This window comes from Aquarana catesbeiana, linkage group LG03, assembly GCF_042186555.1.
Source record: "Aquarana catesbeiana isolate 2022-GZ linkage group LG03, ASM4218655v1, whole genome shotgun sequence".
Lineage (NCBI taxonomy): Eukaryota > Metazoa > Chordata > Amphibia > Anura > Ranidae > Aquarana > Aquarana catesbeiana.
In genome coordinates this window covers 301,548,962-301,567,132 of record NC_133326.1, presented here as the reverse complement: position 1 = coordinate 301,567,132, position 18,171 = coordinate 301,548,962, and the positions used below count along the sequence as shown (strand labels likewise).

General features: G+C 42.3%; 1 protein-coding gene across 1 annotated transcript in view; it reads left to right on the top strand.

The window, feature by feature from the left end:
* PPM1H (protein phosphatase, Mg2+/Mn2+ dependent 1H) overlaps positions 1–18,171 on the top strand; it is a 283,507-nt gene that overhangs the window by 149,385 nt on the left and 115,951 nt on the right. The window contains exon 4 of the mRNA XM_073620253.1: positions 12,862–12,974. Within this exon, the coding sequence (XP_073476354.1) occupies positions 12,862–12,974 (113 nt within the window). The remainder of the gene's footprint in view (positions 1–12,861; positions 12,975–18,171) is intronic.

Genomic DNA, 18,171 nt, shown 5'->3' with positions numbered 1-18,171 from the left:
CAGACTTTTTTAACTGCCACAGACATATATATGCCTAACTTATAATTTATCCATGGGGATAGAGGGATGCGGTGGATGTGAGTGATGTAATGTCAGATAATTTAACCCTTTGACTACCATCACACTACAATCTATGGCAGTGTCTTTAGGGGGTTGGTTTTACACACACTCCTGGCAGCTGCCAGGAGCGTGTATAAATCTGTCAAGCCAGCTGTCAGATGGAAGCGGCTGTACTGGACCGCACTCCCCCCCCCCCCCCCCCCTCCATGTTTCCCAGGCTTCACTGATGTTCCTTTCCTATTAACGACCCAGAAGCGATGTTTAAAATGTGTAACCCCCCCCCCAAAAAAAAAAATCTGTATAAACATGCACAAATGTTAAATGCATGCGTCCGGGGCAAGTGAAAACGTTGATTCTGCTACGTGTGTTATATATTGCTGTGAACGTCAGAGGGAGATCAATAACTCTTGGCCCATTAGTCATGATTAACTTTAAACTGATGATGACCAGTATGGGCTTTTAAAGTGCCGCCTATGGAAAATATAGAGTACTGAGGTGTTTTTTGCCATTTCGTGGGTGCGCACAAATTTTAACGTTTGAAATTCTTATCTTTTATAGCACTTGGTAATTTATTGCATTTGTGTGCTTTAAAATTAACTTTAGTGTATTTTTTACTGAAATTTTGCATTTCCCAAACCAGTGCTCTAATACTGTGTGAAAATTGGAACTGCCACTATTTTATTCTCTAGAGTGTCTATAAAGCCAGTGGATTAGCATGAAAACCAGGCAATTTAATATTTTCAATGGAAAAGATCAGCATTGAAAGTCGACTTATTTCAATAAAGTTTTGTGTGTAGGGTGATTAAAGTATTTCTAGTAAAGAGTGCATTTTTCAAGATTGCCAGCAGGTGGCAATGTTGTTTAAAGGATCAGAAATGATTCTCTATTCCATTTAGTTTACACTGTAATATACAAGCTGTGTTTTGGGTTGAACCTTCATGTTGGAGTTTTCCTTTCTGTTAAAAACGAATAACATTGGTACAGGTTTACAGAGTCATAACCCTAAAATCATCCATTACTGCGAATTTGTAGTTACTTTAAGTTCTTTTCAAAAATATATATTTATATCCTATCTAATGTTGGGCTTAATATTTATTTTTATTTTATTTATTTATTTCAGGTACTTATATAGCGCCGTCAATTTACGCAGCGCTTTACATATACATTGTACATTCACATCAGTCCCTACCCTAAAGGAGCTTACAATCTAAGGTCCCTAACTCACATTCATACATACTAGGGACAATTTAGACAGGATCCAATTAACCTACCAGCATGTCTTTGGAGTGTGGGAGGAAACCAGAGCACCCGGAGGAAACCCACGCAGGCACAGGGAGAACATGCAAACTCCAGGCAGGTAGTAGTTGGGATTCAAACCAGTGACCCTTCTTACTGCTAGGCAAGAGTGCTACCACTACACCACTGTGCCACCCAATATAAAACAAAAGAAAAAAAATGATGTGTATTTTTATATATATATATATATATATATATATATATATATATATATATATATATATATATATATATATACACATATACATACATACATACACACACACACACACACACACACACACACACACACACACACACACACAAAAAAATATATATATATATATAAAACACACACTCTAAAAAAGGAAAGTGGACCTGAAGCTAGACCATGATCCTGGAGAGAAAACTGAAACGATAAAGAAATCACTTATGTTTAGCTACCATTGTCGGCAAGTAATCAGCAGCTTCTGTGCCTTTAACCGCATGCCGAACGTCTGCCGTCGTTTGACAGCAGCAGAATGGCTCCCATGCGCGAGTCACCGTAGCTGTATGACAGTCACTTTAAGGGGTATAGGGGGTGTGCCCGGCGGCCGCGATGTCCCCCGGGCACCCGCGATCGCTCGAAACGGAGCAGGAACGTGGATCTGAATGTGTAAACGCACAAATCCACGTCCTGTCAGGGGAGAGGAGACAGATCGTGTGTTCCTTGTATATAGATACTCTGATCGGTCTCCTCCCCCAGTCAGTCCCCTCCCCCCACAGTTAGAACACACAGTGAGGGAGAACATTTAACCTCTTGATCGCCCCCTAGTGTTAACCCCTTCCCTGCCAGTGACCTTTATACAGTAATCAGTGACAATTTATAGCTCTGATCGCTGTATAAATGTCAATATTTTCAAAAAAGTGTCTGATCTGTCTGCCGCAATGTCACAGTCCCGATAAAAATCACAGATCGCTGCCATTACTAGTTAAAAATAATAATAATAATACTAAAAATGCCATAAATCAATAACCTATTTTGTAGTCTTTTCTGGGTCTGAAGTGGCTAAAAAGCTGTAGGTCAAGGAACAGGTAGTTCATTATTCAAAATGGCCACCTCCACACTGAATTTAGTTTTACATTGTAACATTAACCTGGAAACTGATAAATGTAAACATGTTACTTATTCTGTTGAGTGGTAGAGCTGCACGTTTAATCTTTAAAGAATCGAGATTCACGATTCAACCCCCCTCACGATCTTCAGCATTTCTTCGTTTCAGTGCAGAGCCATTCTCTGCTCACTGCTGACAGCTGTCAAACCCCCCCCCCCAAAAAAAAAGCAGGCAGCCTGCCAAGTTTATTACAACATCGCTTAGGCGGAGATAAAGAGAAACATTGTAACATTTAGTTCTTTTAGATCAAGGGATGAACTTCAGTATGTAAAAGAGGTCAGTTTAACCACTTAAAGAGGAACTGCAGTCTGCTCGCATCTGTAATAAAAACATCTTTGCCATTCTGAAGCTTCCCTCCAACCACTTTGCATATTATTTTATATATACTGTGTTTCTGTACTTGCCAAATATGCTGCAGAAATCTCCCTCCATTGAGTCTGGCTGCATCCATTTTAACTGTGGGCAGTTTAAGGTGCTGCCTGTTCACTTCCTGGATTTACACAGAGGCACGCCTAGAACTCTGCAGCTCTCATTGGCCCTCTTATGACTCATCCCCCCTTCCTTCCTGGCAAGCTCTCGAGAGTGAGTGAAAGACAGAGAGCTGTGCATGATGTCATAAACCTAGGCTTTTTACCAGACAAGAAACAGGAAGTGGGCTGTATAAGGTATTTACTGACAGAAAATAAAAAGTTTTACTATCCAAAGTAAAAACAACAAGGGCAGAAGATGTAAAGAAAAAAAAATGACTGAAGTTCCGCTATAAAGGGTAAGTTCACCATTACAGAAAAATCTGTACGGTGAACTTACACAGCCCCCCCCCCCAGTTCCACTGACCTGGACCTCAGCAATCTCTGGTTCTAAGCCCCAGTATTTCTGCGCCAGGAGTCCGGGGCTTAGAAATCCCCTGATCCGAATGTCCAAAACGTCCCTCATCATTCTTTTTCTAAGGAGTCTGCAGAGCATTGCACCCACAATGTCAGGCTCCTTCAGACTCAGCATAGCTGGGCAGACAGTTACCAGCACCCTCGCAGCTCATTAAGAACTGCAAGCTGGTCACAAGATGGCATGTGAGGGGTCTCTTGTGATTACAATTTCTAGGTATTTAAAGGAAGACAGAGTTGTAAGAGGGGATTAAAGGGCTTGGATTTGGTGGCTAGTGGCATAGAGACCGATTTTTTTTTTTTTTTCTTTTTTCTTTTTTTCAAATTAATTTTGAGGCCAGAATATGCACCAAATTCTTCAATAGTACATATAGCCAAGGATATAAAAATGACACGCATCATGAAGAAAAAGTGGTAAGTAATCAGAATACATTGAAAGCCTATACGTTCACAGGGGTGTGGAAATTTTTTTAAAAATGACTTGTCCAAGGAACTAAATCGGGGTCCTGATCTACTTGTCCTTCATGAGGATCTACTTGTCCTGATTTAAAAAAAAAAGTTCCCAGGATAGAAAATATGAAGAGTTGATGTTTTTTTATTAGGCTGAGGTGCTTTTAGGAAAGTCTGGGGCTTTTAAAAAAGAAAGAGGCTTTATGGTGATTTAAACTTTGAAAGTTTTATTTTTTTTATAGAAAATTTCTTAGAAACACCAAACATTATAATTTTTTTTAAAGCAGAGGCCCTAGAGAATAAATTGGTGGGTGTTGCAATTTTTATGTCTTGTGGTATTTGCGCAGCGCTTTTTCAAACGCAATTTTTTGGAAAAAAAATACACTCTTTTAATTTAAATACACAAAAACACAATACATAACCAAATTGTTTGTTAAAATATAAAAGATGATGTTACACCAAATAAATAGATGCCTAACATGTCACATTTTAATATTATGCATGCCCGTGCAAATAAAATACATTTTACTATCCATAGGCGATGCTTTAAAAGCCTTTACAGGTTACCACTTTAGATTTACACAGGAAGACTGGTGCTAGAATTACTACACTTAATCTGATGTTGGTGATACCTCACATGTATGTGACGATCGCTGTTTGCACGCACACACAGGGGGGGTGCTTTAAAAAAGTTTTTTCATTATTTACCGTATTTTTATTTTTACACTGTCGCTTAATTTTTTTTTTAATCACTTTTATTACTGTCACAAGGAATGTAAACATCTCTTGTGACAGCAATAGGCAGTGACAGGTACTCCTTTATGAAGAGAATTGGGGTCAATAGACCCCAGATCTCTCCTCTGCCCTTTAAAGCATTTCTTCACACCAAAATTGGTGTGATGAAATGCTTTCCATTTTTAAAAATGGAGCTGGAAGCATCGGCTGGTCCATCAGGCGTCCCGGTGGAACTGGACAGTCAGCGTAAGGCAGTGGGAGGTGGAGGATGTCCCCTCCCGCTGCTTGTAAAAAAAAAAAATCCAGTGGCTAGTTAGCTTCTTAGATTGCCTTTACAAGAGAGCCGACCTGTCGTCTCTAAACCCTGCTGTTTGCCTGCAGCAGGGGTAGTTGTAAAATAAAAAAAAATAAAAATTCTTGGCCGCCACCCAGAACTGCATGTCTCGGGCTATAGGCTTTGGACATCTCTACGTTCAGTTTTCTCTCCAAGGTAATGCCTTTAAAATCTGTCTTTTGCTGAATGTTACTACCGAGTATTTCTTTTGCTATAGCAAATCGGGGAGAAGACCAAGGACAACCTTGCCTTGTGCCCCAATGAAGATGGAACGGTGGGGAGACGTGGCAGTTGACCAAAATAATTGTGGGCATAAACTATGTTGATCTATTTGTGAAAGTTTGTGACTATACCAAAACAGTCGGGACAGGCATGTAAAAGGACCATTCTATAGATCCAAAGGCTTTAGCTTTGTCAAATAAGTCCAAGGCACATGGATATTAATTGTAGTTGACTATAAAAAATATAACCAAGTTCCATCTAGTGGCCCAAATTTTCGATAGAAGCAAAGGCTTCTGTGTAGTCCCTTTTTAAAATAGGTGCAAGGAGTATAAATAACTTTTGTATATTTCCAACGGCATTCCATCAGGGGACGTGGTTATATCGTTATCTGGGGCCAACATTGCTTGTTTAATCTCATCTTCCATGATTAAATCATATTGATTTTTTTGGTTCCCCAAATGAGTTGACTGCCAATAACTGGAGTAGCAAAGCGATTTCCCCAGTGTAGACCTGGACTAATAAGTACACCACCACAGGTTACCGACTCTGCCTCCCTTCTAGAAAGTAAGCATGCATGTATAAGTGGATCTTCTAAGAAACAACAACCTTTCAGTTACTGGATCATTTTCTAACAGCATGTTGCCACACTAAAGTTTATAGTCAGCGTCACAGTTATGTTTTTTTTTTTTTTTAGTTTCTTTCGTTATTAAAGGGTTTGTACTTTACTTGGTCCCTTGATTCAATATGTATTTTAAAGGCCTTGAAGTTGTGTTTGAAACGATGCTTTCAGAAGATCACCTCATTACATAATTTATACCTGTACTTCCAAAACACTTTTTTTCACAAAAAAGAACTTTGGGATTCAGATACAGGGCTTTTATATCCAGTGACTTTGTCCTTCCATTTCCCTGCACATACTTTAAATTCTACAAATGGTGCCTAAAGCCACAATAGTATGTTTAATATTCTTCCCTGTTCAATGCCCAAAGCTCCTGGATAATATACATGTGCTGAATAATCAGACAATATGAGTCTTAGAGCCACAGCAGGCCTTCATCAAGCCTAGAAAAGGGAATAGGGAATTGACAACAAATCGCTTTGCATGGACAACACGCAATTCAAATGATTATTACAGGCTTCCTAACTCAAAGTTTAAAGGGTGAATTTATTTCCATGTTTAGCAGATAATATGAAATTTCACTTATTCAGAACAGACCAGTAACCATAAGAAATCCCTAATAAAACCACCGTCGGCTGCCTTGTAGAGAATAAAATCCTTGGATTGGTAGAGATAACATCAGGCTTCAGTCAGCAGCAGGTTATTTCTTGCTTGTGGCCCACAGTTTCAACTGATGAAAAGAATTTCTTGAAGCCTGTTTCTTGTGCCAGAACTTTACTAGGCTTGAGCTGTCTTGAATTTAAGAAGATTTGATGTTTCATCAAAGCAAGGAGCAGAGACAGATTAGCTAACATAGATCATACATTCTATCTAACTTTGTTCCATGTAGGAAATGATAACTTGTACAAGACTGTTGCTCTTTCCAATCTTAGGTGGTCCAATATGTAACCCCTGTGGCCATCTGCATATTTCTTTTTTCTATGCAAAGATGGAAAAAGACTAATGATTGCTATGAAGGCTTTATCGTTTCTAAAAGATGAAAGAAGAAAACCAGTCTGAAAAAGCGAGACAGACTTTTAACAAAAAATGATTTAGCAATAAAGATGTATTGGTAGTTGTAATAATGTATAGTCCAGTGTCTGACACCTTGAAAAGCTGTGACTGTGCATACCCCATTCACTGTACCATGTCGATTGACTGCGAAGTCTACACAAAGGGAGAAAAGGAGACCTTGCTATTTTCATCATGGGAGCTGATTTTGTTTTTACCTCCTGGCTAAGCTGTGCAAGCCAGAGTCTTCCACTGACTGGTGGCTAGGAAGAAAACATAGACCATTGGCATGCGTCTGCAATATATGGTGCTCAGGCAGTTAGTAATCAGATAAGAGCATAACAAACCTGAAAGACATTAAGGCTGGGTTCACACTGGTCCGACAAACGCTCCGACATTGGGAGCTCATGTCGCATGACGTGTGAAATTTAATGTTTCCCTATGGGAGCCGTCCTAACTGGTCCGACACAAGTCGTTCCGACTTTATAAATGCTCCCTGTACTACTTTGGTCCGACTTTGATCCTACTTCAGCCTATTGACTATCATTGAAGTCGGATCAAAGTCGGATTGCCGTCTTGCATGATCCGACTTCGGCACGCGACTTGTGCTCAGATGTTCTTGAGGGGGAACTCCGCGCCAAATTTTAAATAAAAAACCGGCATGGGTTCCCCCTCCAGGAGCATACCAGGCCCTTGGGTCTGGTATGGACCTTGAGGGGAACCCCCTACGCCGATAAAAACGGCGTGGGGGTCCCCCCCAATCCATACCAGACCCTTATCCGAGCACGCAGCCCGGCCGGACAGGAATGGGGGTGGGGACGAGCGAGCGCCCCCCTTCTCCTGAACCGTACCAGGCCGCATGCCCTCAACATGGGGGGGTTGGTGCCTTGGGGGAGGGGGCGCGCTGCGGCCCCCCACCCCAAAGCACCTTGTCCCCATGTTGATGAGGACAAGGGCCTCTTCCCGACAACCCTGGCCGTTGGTCCCAGCATGCCCAGAGACTGTGACGGCATAAGGGGGCGGGGTCACCGCCTATATAAGTCAGAGCAGAGCGCACAGAGAGCATTCCAGCCGGGGAGAGCGTCGGGTCAACATCGGAAGAAGAGATGAAGAGAAGGAGCGGCGAGACAGCGGCGACAAGACAGCGGCAGCAGACCGGGCCCCTCGCTGGCAATAGAGCTGGAAGAAGATAGCGGCGGGGCCCGGGAGAAGAGGCGGAACACCGGGAGAAGTCGGAAGAAGATACCGGAGCTGCCCAATAAATTAATTTTGAAACCTGTGTACTGTGGTTTTTTTTATTGACACTTCCCTAGGTGAATGGGTAGGGGTACCATGTACCCCATACTCATTCACATAGGGTGGGGGGCCGGGATCTAGGGGCCCCCTTATTAAAGGGGGCTCCTGGATTCCGATAAGCCCTCCGCCCGCAGACCCCGACAACCAACGGCCAGGGTTGTCGGGAAGAGGCCCTTGTCCTCATCAACATGGGGACAAGGTGCTTTGGGGTGGGGGGCCGCAGCGCGCCCCCTCCCCCAAGGCACCAACCCCCCCATGTTGAGGGCATGCGGCCTGGTACGGTTCAGGAGGGGGGGGGCGCTCGCTCGTCCCCACCCCCATTCCTGTCCGGCCTGGCTGCGTGCTCGGATAAGGGTCTGGTATGGATTGGGGGGGACCCCCACGCCGTTTTTATCGGCGTAGGGGGTTCCCCTCAAGGTCCATACCAGACCCAAGGGCCTGGTATGCTCCTGGAGGGGGAACCCATGCCGGTTTTTTATTTAAAATTTGGCGCGGAGTTCCCCCTAAAGATTCATACCAAACACAGTGCCGGGCATTGGCGGGGATCCAAGTCGGATCCCCGTTCATTGAAAATCGGACACATGCCGGCTTCATGTCGCAGGGCAAAGTCGGATCCAAAGTAGGACCGCTGTCGTGTCGCACCAGTGTGAACCCAGCCTAAGGCAATAAAGAAAAAAAATTATATATATAGAGAGAGAGAGACAGCATCTCACAAAAGTGAGTACACCCTCACATTTTTGTAAACATTTTATTATATTTTTTAATGTGACAACACTGAAGAAATGACACTTTGCTACAATGTAAAGTAGTGAGTGTACAGTATTTTATAAACGTATTTAAAAAAAAAAAAATTGTATATTTTTAATTTTTTTTGTTTGTGAACTCATTTCTATATTTTGGTACCTTTTTAAAGCGCTAATTTCAAGTTATTTTCATTTACTGGTCAAACTAAATTTTACAACCTAGGGCCAACAAAATTTTTGATGCCACAATATACTTAGCAGTAGTCCCTTAATTTAGCTTGGGAAAGGTCATGTACAGTATCTCACAAAAGTGAGTAAACCCCTCACATTTTTGCTACAATGTAAAGTAGTGAGTGTATAGCTTGTATAACAGTGTAAATTTGCTGTCCCCTCCAAATAACTCAACACACAGCCATTAATGTCTAAACCTCTGGCAACAAAAGTGAGTAGACCCCTAAGTGAAAACATCCAAATTGGGCCCAATTAGCCATTTTTCCTCCCCAGTGTCATGTGACTCATCATCAAAGATGACCTAAGCTATAAGAAGATTGCCAAGACCCTGAAACTGAGCTGCAGCAAAGTGGCCAAGACCAAAAGGCAGTTTAACAGGACAGGTTCCACTCAGAACAGGCCTCGCCATGGTCGACCAAAGAAATTGAGTGCACGTGCTCAGCATCATATCTAGAGGTTGTCTTTGTGAAATAGACGTCTGAGTGCTGCCAGCATTGCTGCAGAGGTTGAAGGGGTGGAGGGTCAGCCTGTCAGTGCTCAGACCATACACCACACATTGCATCAAATTGGTCTGCATGGCTGTCGTCCCAGAAAGAAGCCTCTTCTAAAGATGATGCACAAGAAAGCCCGCAAACAGTTTGCTGAAAACTAGCAGACAAATGACATGGATTACTGGGACCAAGATAAATATTATTTGGTTCAGATGGTGTCAGGCGTGTGTGGCAGCAACCAGGTGAGGAGTAGAAAGACAAGTGTGTCTTGCCTACAGTCAAGTATGGTGGTGGGAGTGTCATGGTCTGGGGCTGCATGAGTGCTGCTGGCACTGGGGAGCTACAGTTCATTGAGGGAACATTTAATGCCAACATGTACTGTGTGACATACTGAAGCAGAGCATGATCCTGTCCCTTCGGAGACTGGGCCGCAGGGCAGTATTCCAGCATAACGACCCCAAACACACCCCCAAGAAGCTGTGGGTAAAGGTGATGGACTGGCCTAGCATGTCTCCAGACCTAAACCCTAATGAGCATCTGTGAGGCATCCTCAAATGGAAGGTGGAGGAGCGCAAGGTCTCTAACATCCACCAGCTCTGTGATGTCATCATGGAGGAGTGGAAGAGGACTCCAGTGGCAACCTGTGAAGCTCTGGTGAACTCCATGCCCAAGAGGGTTAAGGCAGTGCTGGAAAATAATGGTGGCCACACAAAATATTGACACTTTGGGCCCAATTTGGACATTTTCACTTAGGGGTATACTTACTTTTGTTGCCAGCGGTTTAGACATTAATGGCTGTGTGTTGAGTTATTTTGAGGGGACAGCAAATTTACACTGTTATACAAGCTGTACACTCACTACTTTACATTGTAGCAAAGTGTAATTTCTTCAGTGTTGTCACTTGAAAAGATATAATAAAATGTTTACAAAAATGTCAGGGGTGTACTCACTTTTGTGAGATACTATATGTGATGATTTTTAAAGGGTATTTATCATGGGAGAATTATTTAGGCTTTCATTGCTAGCCTATTATGTCAACGCCCTCCCAGCAAGTAATGTGGGCTCACCCAAGGCGCAAGTTCTGTCCAGTTTTCACCAGAACACCTGATGGTGGAGTTGGGTTTCACTGCATGATGGTAACTGGTCCTGATCCTCAGCATTGCACCATCGAGGGGGTGTGGGGGGACAGGAAGACTATAGTGTGGAGACTGTACACAGTACATTGGGCAAAAGGGTAGTCAGATCCAGGCAGAATACATAGGCAGACAGCAGGTAACAGTGGTCAGGTTCATGCAAAGGTCTTTGGCCAGCAGCAGGCGAAAGAGAGGTCAGGTTCAAAAGGAGGTTGAGGGCAGGCGACAGGCAAGAGAGTAGTCAGGTCAATCCGGGTCAGCAAGAAACCAAGCAATCAGAGGTATATTATAGCTATTTTGCACAGGGCAGGGTAGCTGCAAAGAATACGTGGCACCAGCCACTAGAACTTTAATACCCTTTTGGTCACAGTACAAGCCCAGAGTAGTTTCAGGGAACTCTGAAAGTTAAAGTAGAAGTTCACCTTAATGAAAAGACAAGAGGTCGGGACTTCATATGAGACCATGACCATCCAGTACACAGATCTCCATCCCTATTGCTATGTAAAAGAAGGGAGAAGGGAAAATGAGGAAAATGGGACTTTGTGTGAAACACAACACTTGGGTATGTTGAATCACTCAAATAATGTAATAAACATATTTATTAATGCCACTATTGAGCATAGTGCAATAAATATCAAGATTGAATAAAAACATAGATAATACAAAATATAGATAAACATGACTAATGCATCATATGGTAAAATAGTAAACATTATTGCACATGGTACAAGGTATATCAGCAGTATACTGAAAATTGTGTAAAAACATGATAAGTAAATAATGAATTGATGATTCAACTGGTCAAACCCATGGTATTCGCATTATTGCTGTGGCATAGCATCAAATATAAAGCTTGACGCGTTTCGTGGGTTGTCTCCACTCATCAGGAGCAGCTATACATAAAGGGTACCTATAATGGATTATAAATTGAAGTTCACCTTAAAACTAAAATCTGTAAATCTACTTGCATCCACAATTTAAGACGAACCTAGCTAGTCCTGTAAAGAAGAAATCGCTATACATACCTTTTCAGATCTGCTCTGGTCCAGTCCCACGCTGGGTTGTCAGAGGTGGCTTCTCTGTGTAGGTGGGTGCAGGAGAGGCAGCTGAAAATATAAGCCCCTAAGTAACTCTATGGGTGGCGTCACTTCCCAGGCATTTCACAGCCGTTGTTGGCTGCCTCCTGCACAGAGCTTCTGCTGCTGGAGACCGGACTGGATTGGCTTCAGACAAGGTATGTATAGCTACTTCTTCTTTACAGGGCTAGATAGGTTAGTCTTGGATTGTGGATGCAAGTAGATTTACAGATTTTAGTTTTAGGGTGAACCTCTACTTTGAGGGGTTTTGCAAGCAGTAGTATTGGTAGTACTGACAGATAGAGATGAGTTTGGCCATCCTCCGAACTCCTCTCTAACCTGTACTCGCATTTTTTTGTACTTCAATAGGCTGAGGGTCGAGTCATTGCCCTCCCAGCTCATGGAAGTTGTGGTGTGAGGAATGACCGAGCCTGCAGCTCATTGGCGTACAAAGAATTGGTAGTTTGGTTTACAGAAGGGATTTTGAGAATGCTCAAACTCCTCTCTACTGCAGGGATACCGCAAATGCGGTTGGAAGTACTAGCAGTAATTATGGATGTCCCAACAGGGATTCTGCGAATGTCAGTGGAAATTCTGGAAGTGAATCTATGGGTATTATTGAAAGTACAGACAGGGATTCTAGAAATGTTGCAATGTAACCTCTTTTTGAGAATGGTAGCTTTGCGGCTGTCATGTTGCTGCTTTGCTTCAGTGCCGTGTCAGTTGCTTACATGGATCAAGTCAGACACAGCCAAGTAACTAGCATTTTCAGAAGGGGGTCTGCAGTGGCAGGTCTCGTACTAATCCCATAGTACAGGACCGAGACACTATAAGCGGATTTTTTTTCTTCTGTTCAGGAGATGGATGTCGGTTCCTTTCTGTTTGCATTTCACACACCTTTCTATATACATTTTATATCTGCAACAGCTGGGCTGAAAATGTTCCTATAACAACTTTCTATATACTACGTCCTAAATTGCAACTCTGCAGAATGGCTTGCCTCCTATTTGTATTTTACAGTGAACTCAGCATTTAAAATCAAGCATAAGTTGGCAATTTTTTGGGGATATGTACAGCACATCAGTTTATTTATCTTCACTTCTTCCTTCAGGATCTGCAAATCGAGCGAGAGAAAATCACTTACAATATATCTGGAGGCTGTACATCTCTTGTCGTTGTCTACTTACTGGGGAAAATCTATGTAGCCAATGCTGGTGACAGCAGGTAATACTTTGTTTCATATTTTATGCACTTGTCCTTTTAGAGCAGTATAATCCCTGTGTTGTACTGTCATCCCTTTCCACTATCTTGTTAAGTACTAATATTAATAGATTTCTTCAGCTGACAACGTTGGTACATAGTTCATGAAAAGTTATTAAGAGCTTTTTCACACAGGTGCAGGGACCCAGCTTGTTTATGAGCTCATACATTCGAGCCTTTATATCCATACCGGGACTTATGCATGGCCTTGGAGGCAGACAAACTGCTTCCAGGACCATTCATCTGTCCCTGCATGGACATTTAAGCTCAGATGTGTGGGGCAATCTGTAGAGCAGATCCTGTCGTTTGATGTTTAACAGGCTTCTGGCAATGGCTGCGCAAAATCTGTTACTTCCAGGTGCATAAACACATTCTGTCTGGTCCTCTGTACTTGTGTGAATGAGCCCTAAAGGTCATATCACTACCCTGAGATAAAAGGCCATACTCTCAGATGTTTTAATTATCAATGGTATATGCAGCTTCCCTGCACAGTGGTTCTAATTTTAATGCTGGCATCTGCTTTTTGAAAAAGGTTACCCCTCTCTAACTTCTTATGGTAGGCATATTCATTTCTTAGAGACATACCAGTGTTTGCAGTTTCCAAGGGTCATCCATAATTGGTCTCAGGGAAGCATAACATAAAATCATTTGGGTAAAGGCTGCATTTATCAAAACGATATAACATAACTTTTTCAGTTGTGTATTTATTTAGTGTGAGTCCTTCCTATGAACCCACGCAATGAACAAAGACCTCTCCTCATCTCCTAATCCCTCCACACCTCCATAACACCTCTCTGTGTACAGGCAGAGAGATCATAAAGTTCTCAACGCACACGATTTCGGGCAATATCATTAAGTATTTTTCTTGCATTTATCAAACAGATATAACAAATTTTAAATAGCATGTTCTTTCTCCTGAAAATGGACACTTTGTACTGCAAATACACGATTTTACCAGAAGTATTGGGAAGCCTGCCTTTACACGCACTTGAATTTTAATGGCATCTCAGTCTTAGTCCATAGGGTTCAATAGTGAGTTGGCCCATCCTTTACAGCAATAACGGCTTCAACTCTTCTGGGAAGGCTGTCCACAAGGTTTAGGAGCGTGTCTATGGGAATGTTTGACCATTTTTCAGAAGTCCTGTTTCACATTCTCCGCTCTAATTCATCCCAAAGGTATTCTATTGGGTTGAGGTCAGGACTCTGTGCAGGCCAGTCAAGTTCCTCCACCCCAAATTCGCTCATCCATGTCTTTATGGACCTTGCTTTGTGCACTGGTCCAAATTATTTGGTGAAGGGGGGATTAAGGTGTGGGGTTGTTTTTCAGGGGTTGGGCTTGGCCCCTTAGTTCCAGTGAAGAGAACTCTTAAGATGTCAGCATACCAAGACATTTTAGACAATTTCATGCTCCCAACTTTGTGAGAACAGTTTGGGGATGGCACCTTCCTGTTCCAACATGACTGTGCACCAGTGCACAAAGCAAGGTCCATAAAGAATTATAGCGGAATCAGAGGCCTTCTCGTCCAACATCCATGCCTGACCTCACAAATGCACTTCTGGTTAAACATTCCCATAGGCGCACTCCTAAACCTTGTGGACAGCCTTCCCAGAAGAGTTGAAGCTGTTATAGCTGTAAAGGGTATATACAGTATCTCACAAAAGTGACTACACCACACACATTTCTGTAAATATTTTATTCTATCTTTTTATGTGACAGCACTGAAGAAATGACACTTTGCTACAATGTAAAGTAGTGAGTGTACAGCTTGTATAACAGTGTAAATTTGCTGTCCCCTCAAAATAACTCAACACACAGCCATTAATGTCTAAACCGCTGGCAACAAAAGTGAGTACACCCCTAAGTGCAAAATGCCCAACTTGGCCCCAAAGTGTAAATAGTTTGTGTGGCCACCTTTATTTTCCAGCACTGCCTTAACCCTCTTGGGCATTGAGTTCTCCAGAGCTTCACAGGTTGCCACTGGAGTCCTCTTCCACTCCTCCATGATGACATCACGGAGCTGGTGGCTGTTAGAGACCTTGTGCTTCTCCACCTTCCATTTGAGGATGCCCCACAGATGCTCAATAGGGTTTAGGTCTGGAGACATGCTTTGTCCATTACCTTTGCCCTCAGCTTCTTTAGCAAGGAAGTGGTCATCTTGGAGGTGTGTTTGTGGTCGTTATCATGTTGTAATACTGCCCTGCGGCCAAGTCTCCAAAGGGAGGGGATCATGCTCTGCTTCAGTATGTCACAGTACATGTTGGCATTCATGGTTCCCTCAATGAACTGTAGCTCCCCAGTGCCGGCAGCACTCATGCAGCCCCAGACCATGACACTCCCACCACCATGCTTGACTGTAGGCAAGACACACTTGTCTTTGTACTCCTCACCTGGTTGCCACCACATATGCAACCTTCTGAACCAAATAAGTTTATCTTGGTCTCATCAGACCACAGGACATGGTTCCAGTAATCCATGTCCTTAGTCTGCTTGTCTTCAGCAAACTGCAGGCTTTCTTCAGTGCATCATCTTTAGAAGAGGCTTCCTTCTGGGCCGACAGGCATGCAGACCAATTTGATGCAGTGTGCGGCGTATGGTCTGACCACTGACGGGCTGACCCCCCACCCCTTCAACCTCTGCAGCAATGCTGGCAGCACTCATACATCTATTTCCCAAAGACAACCTCTGGATATGACGCTGAGCACGTCCACTCAACTCCTTTGGTCGACCATGGCGAGGCATGTTCTGAGTGGAACCTGACCTGTTAAATCACTGTATGGTCTTGGCCACCATGCTGCAGCTCAGTTTCAGGGTCTTGGCAATCTTCTTATAGCCTAGGCCATCTTTATGTAGAGCACCAATTCTTTTTTTCAGATCCTCAGAGTGTTCTTTGCCATGAGGTGCCATGTTGAACTTCCAGTCACCAGTATGAGAGAGTGAGAGCGATAACTCCAAATTTAACACACCTGCTCCCTATTCACACCTGAGACCTTGTAACACTGAGTCACATGACACCGGGGAGGAAAAATGGCTAATTGGGCCCAATTTGGACATTTTCACTTAGGGGGTGTACTCACTTTTGTTGCCAGCGGTTTAGACATTAATGGCTGTGTTGAGTTATTTTGAGGGGACAGCAAATTTACACTTATACAAGCTGTACACTCAGTACTTTACATTGTAGCAAAGTGTAATTTCTTCAGAGTTGTCACTTAAAAAGATATAATAAAATATTTACAAAAATGTGAGATACTGTGTGTGTGTGTGTGTGTGTATATATGTGTATATATATATATATATATATATATATATATATATATATATATATATATATATATATATATATATATATATAATCTCTCAAACCCTATGGACTAAGGCTAGAATGCTCATTAAACATGTACACCCCTAAGTGCAAAATGCCCAACTTGGCCCCAAAAGGCAGGTGTATGAGCTGTGGCCCCATTTTGGGAAAGGCACACTCTGAGTAACCGCTTGAGTCTGCTGTGAGTACGGGTTTCCCATAAAGTATGAGTAAGAAGCAGCCATTTTTAGGAGAAAAGATTGCTGGAATGGGACTAAAGGTAAGTTTAAACACCTACTTGGCAGCACTTAGTGGTGTGGAAGAACTAATTAAATGGTATTTAAACCCTGACAATGAGTTGCTCACTTTGACCTGCTAAATATATAATTGAACATGTTTTGTTATACCTGTTTGGCATGTGCAAAAAATACCTGTTGATCCTGCCAGAAATCCTGAGAGATGATAAATTCCTGTGCTCTCTGCCTGTGCACAGGGAGGGGTATGTAGATAAGGATGGGGGAGAAGATGAGAAGAGGTTCTTTGTAATGCATCAGAAATATATTACAGCATAGGGGAGTAGGGGTGCAGTGGTCCCTCAAGCTGAACTACACTATATTGCAAATCTCTCTCAAGATAGCCAGCTTATAGGGCTAGTAAAGCAACAACTCTATGCCTCTATCAATTAAAAAAGCTGAACAGAAAAGATTTGTTTTGCAACAGCCATTCTTTGAGGATTGGGAAAATATACGTCATCTCCTCGCTACTATTTCTAAATCTAAATCGGAGACACCTAACTTTTATATAGGTGAATTATGTGATAGCAATGGCTATACAGTCACTACTTCTCTTGCTGTATTATCTTTTTTTTTTTTTGTTAATTTCATCAAGTTTTGTATAGCAGTAAGGTCTTCTACGAGGATGAGGCCTAGCTGCACTTTCTAAGTTTCATTGTCTTACCTACGCTCTCTGAAACTGACCTAGACCTGTTGGACTTCCCTATTACAATAGAGAAGCTTCAGGTCGCAGCCACATCCCTCCCCAATAATAAGGCCTTGGGAGCTGACGGTCTGCCGGGGAGATTTATAAGTTGTATGGGAAGGTTCCTCTTCCGGAACTTTTGGCTGTATGCAATGAGTGTAAACTTCCTCAGTTTATGAATGAGGGGGTTATTGTAGTCCTGTTAAAATTTGATAGGAACCCCTTGCTTCCAGAAATGTATTGGCTAATCTTGTTAGTTACATCCGATGTTAAACTCCTTATGAAATGCTTAGCTAAACTCCTATCAACATTAATTATTTGGGTTAGATCACCCAGATCAATCTGATTTTATACTTGCCAGGTCTATAGCTATCAGCATTAGAAGATTGTTCCTCAACTTGCATATCCCCACCGATAGTCCTGGTAACAGAGCTATCCTCGCATTGGATACAGCCAAAGCTTTTGACAATATAGAATGGAATTTCCTGTGGCACACCTTGCAAAAATTTGGGCTTGACTTCATCAGGTGGAACTTTTACTCTGGTTTTTACTCTCAGCTCTTATGGCCAGAGTCAAAGTACAACCCAATTCCACTTAATGACTGTGTAAAATCTACATAAAAACAGAATGCAATGATTTTCAAATCTCATAATCCCATATTTTATTAATAGAAAATAGAACGTGTATAAAATGTTTAAACTGAGAAAATGTACCATTTTATGAAAACAAATAAGGTAATTTTGAAACTGTTTACGGCAACACTTCTCAAAAGGGTTGAGATAGAGCCATGTTTACCATGGTGCAGCATCCCATCTTTTTTTCAACAACACGCTGTAAACTGGGACCTGAGGAGACCAGTTGCTACAGTTTTGGGAGAGGAATAT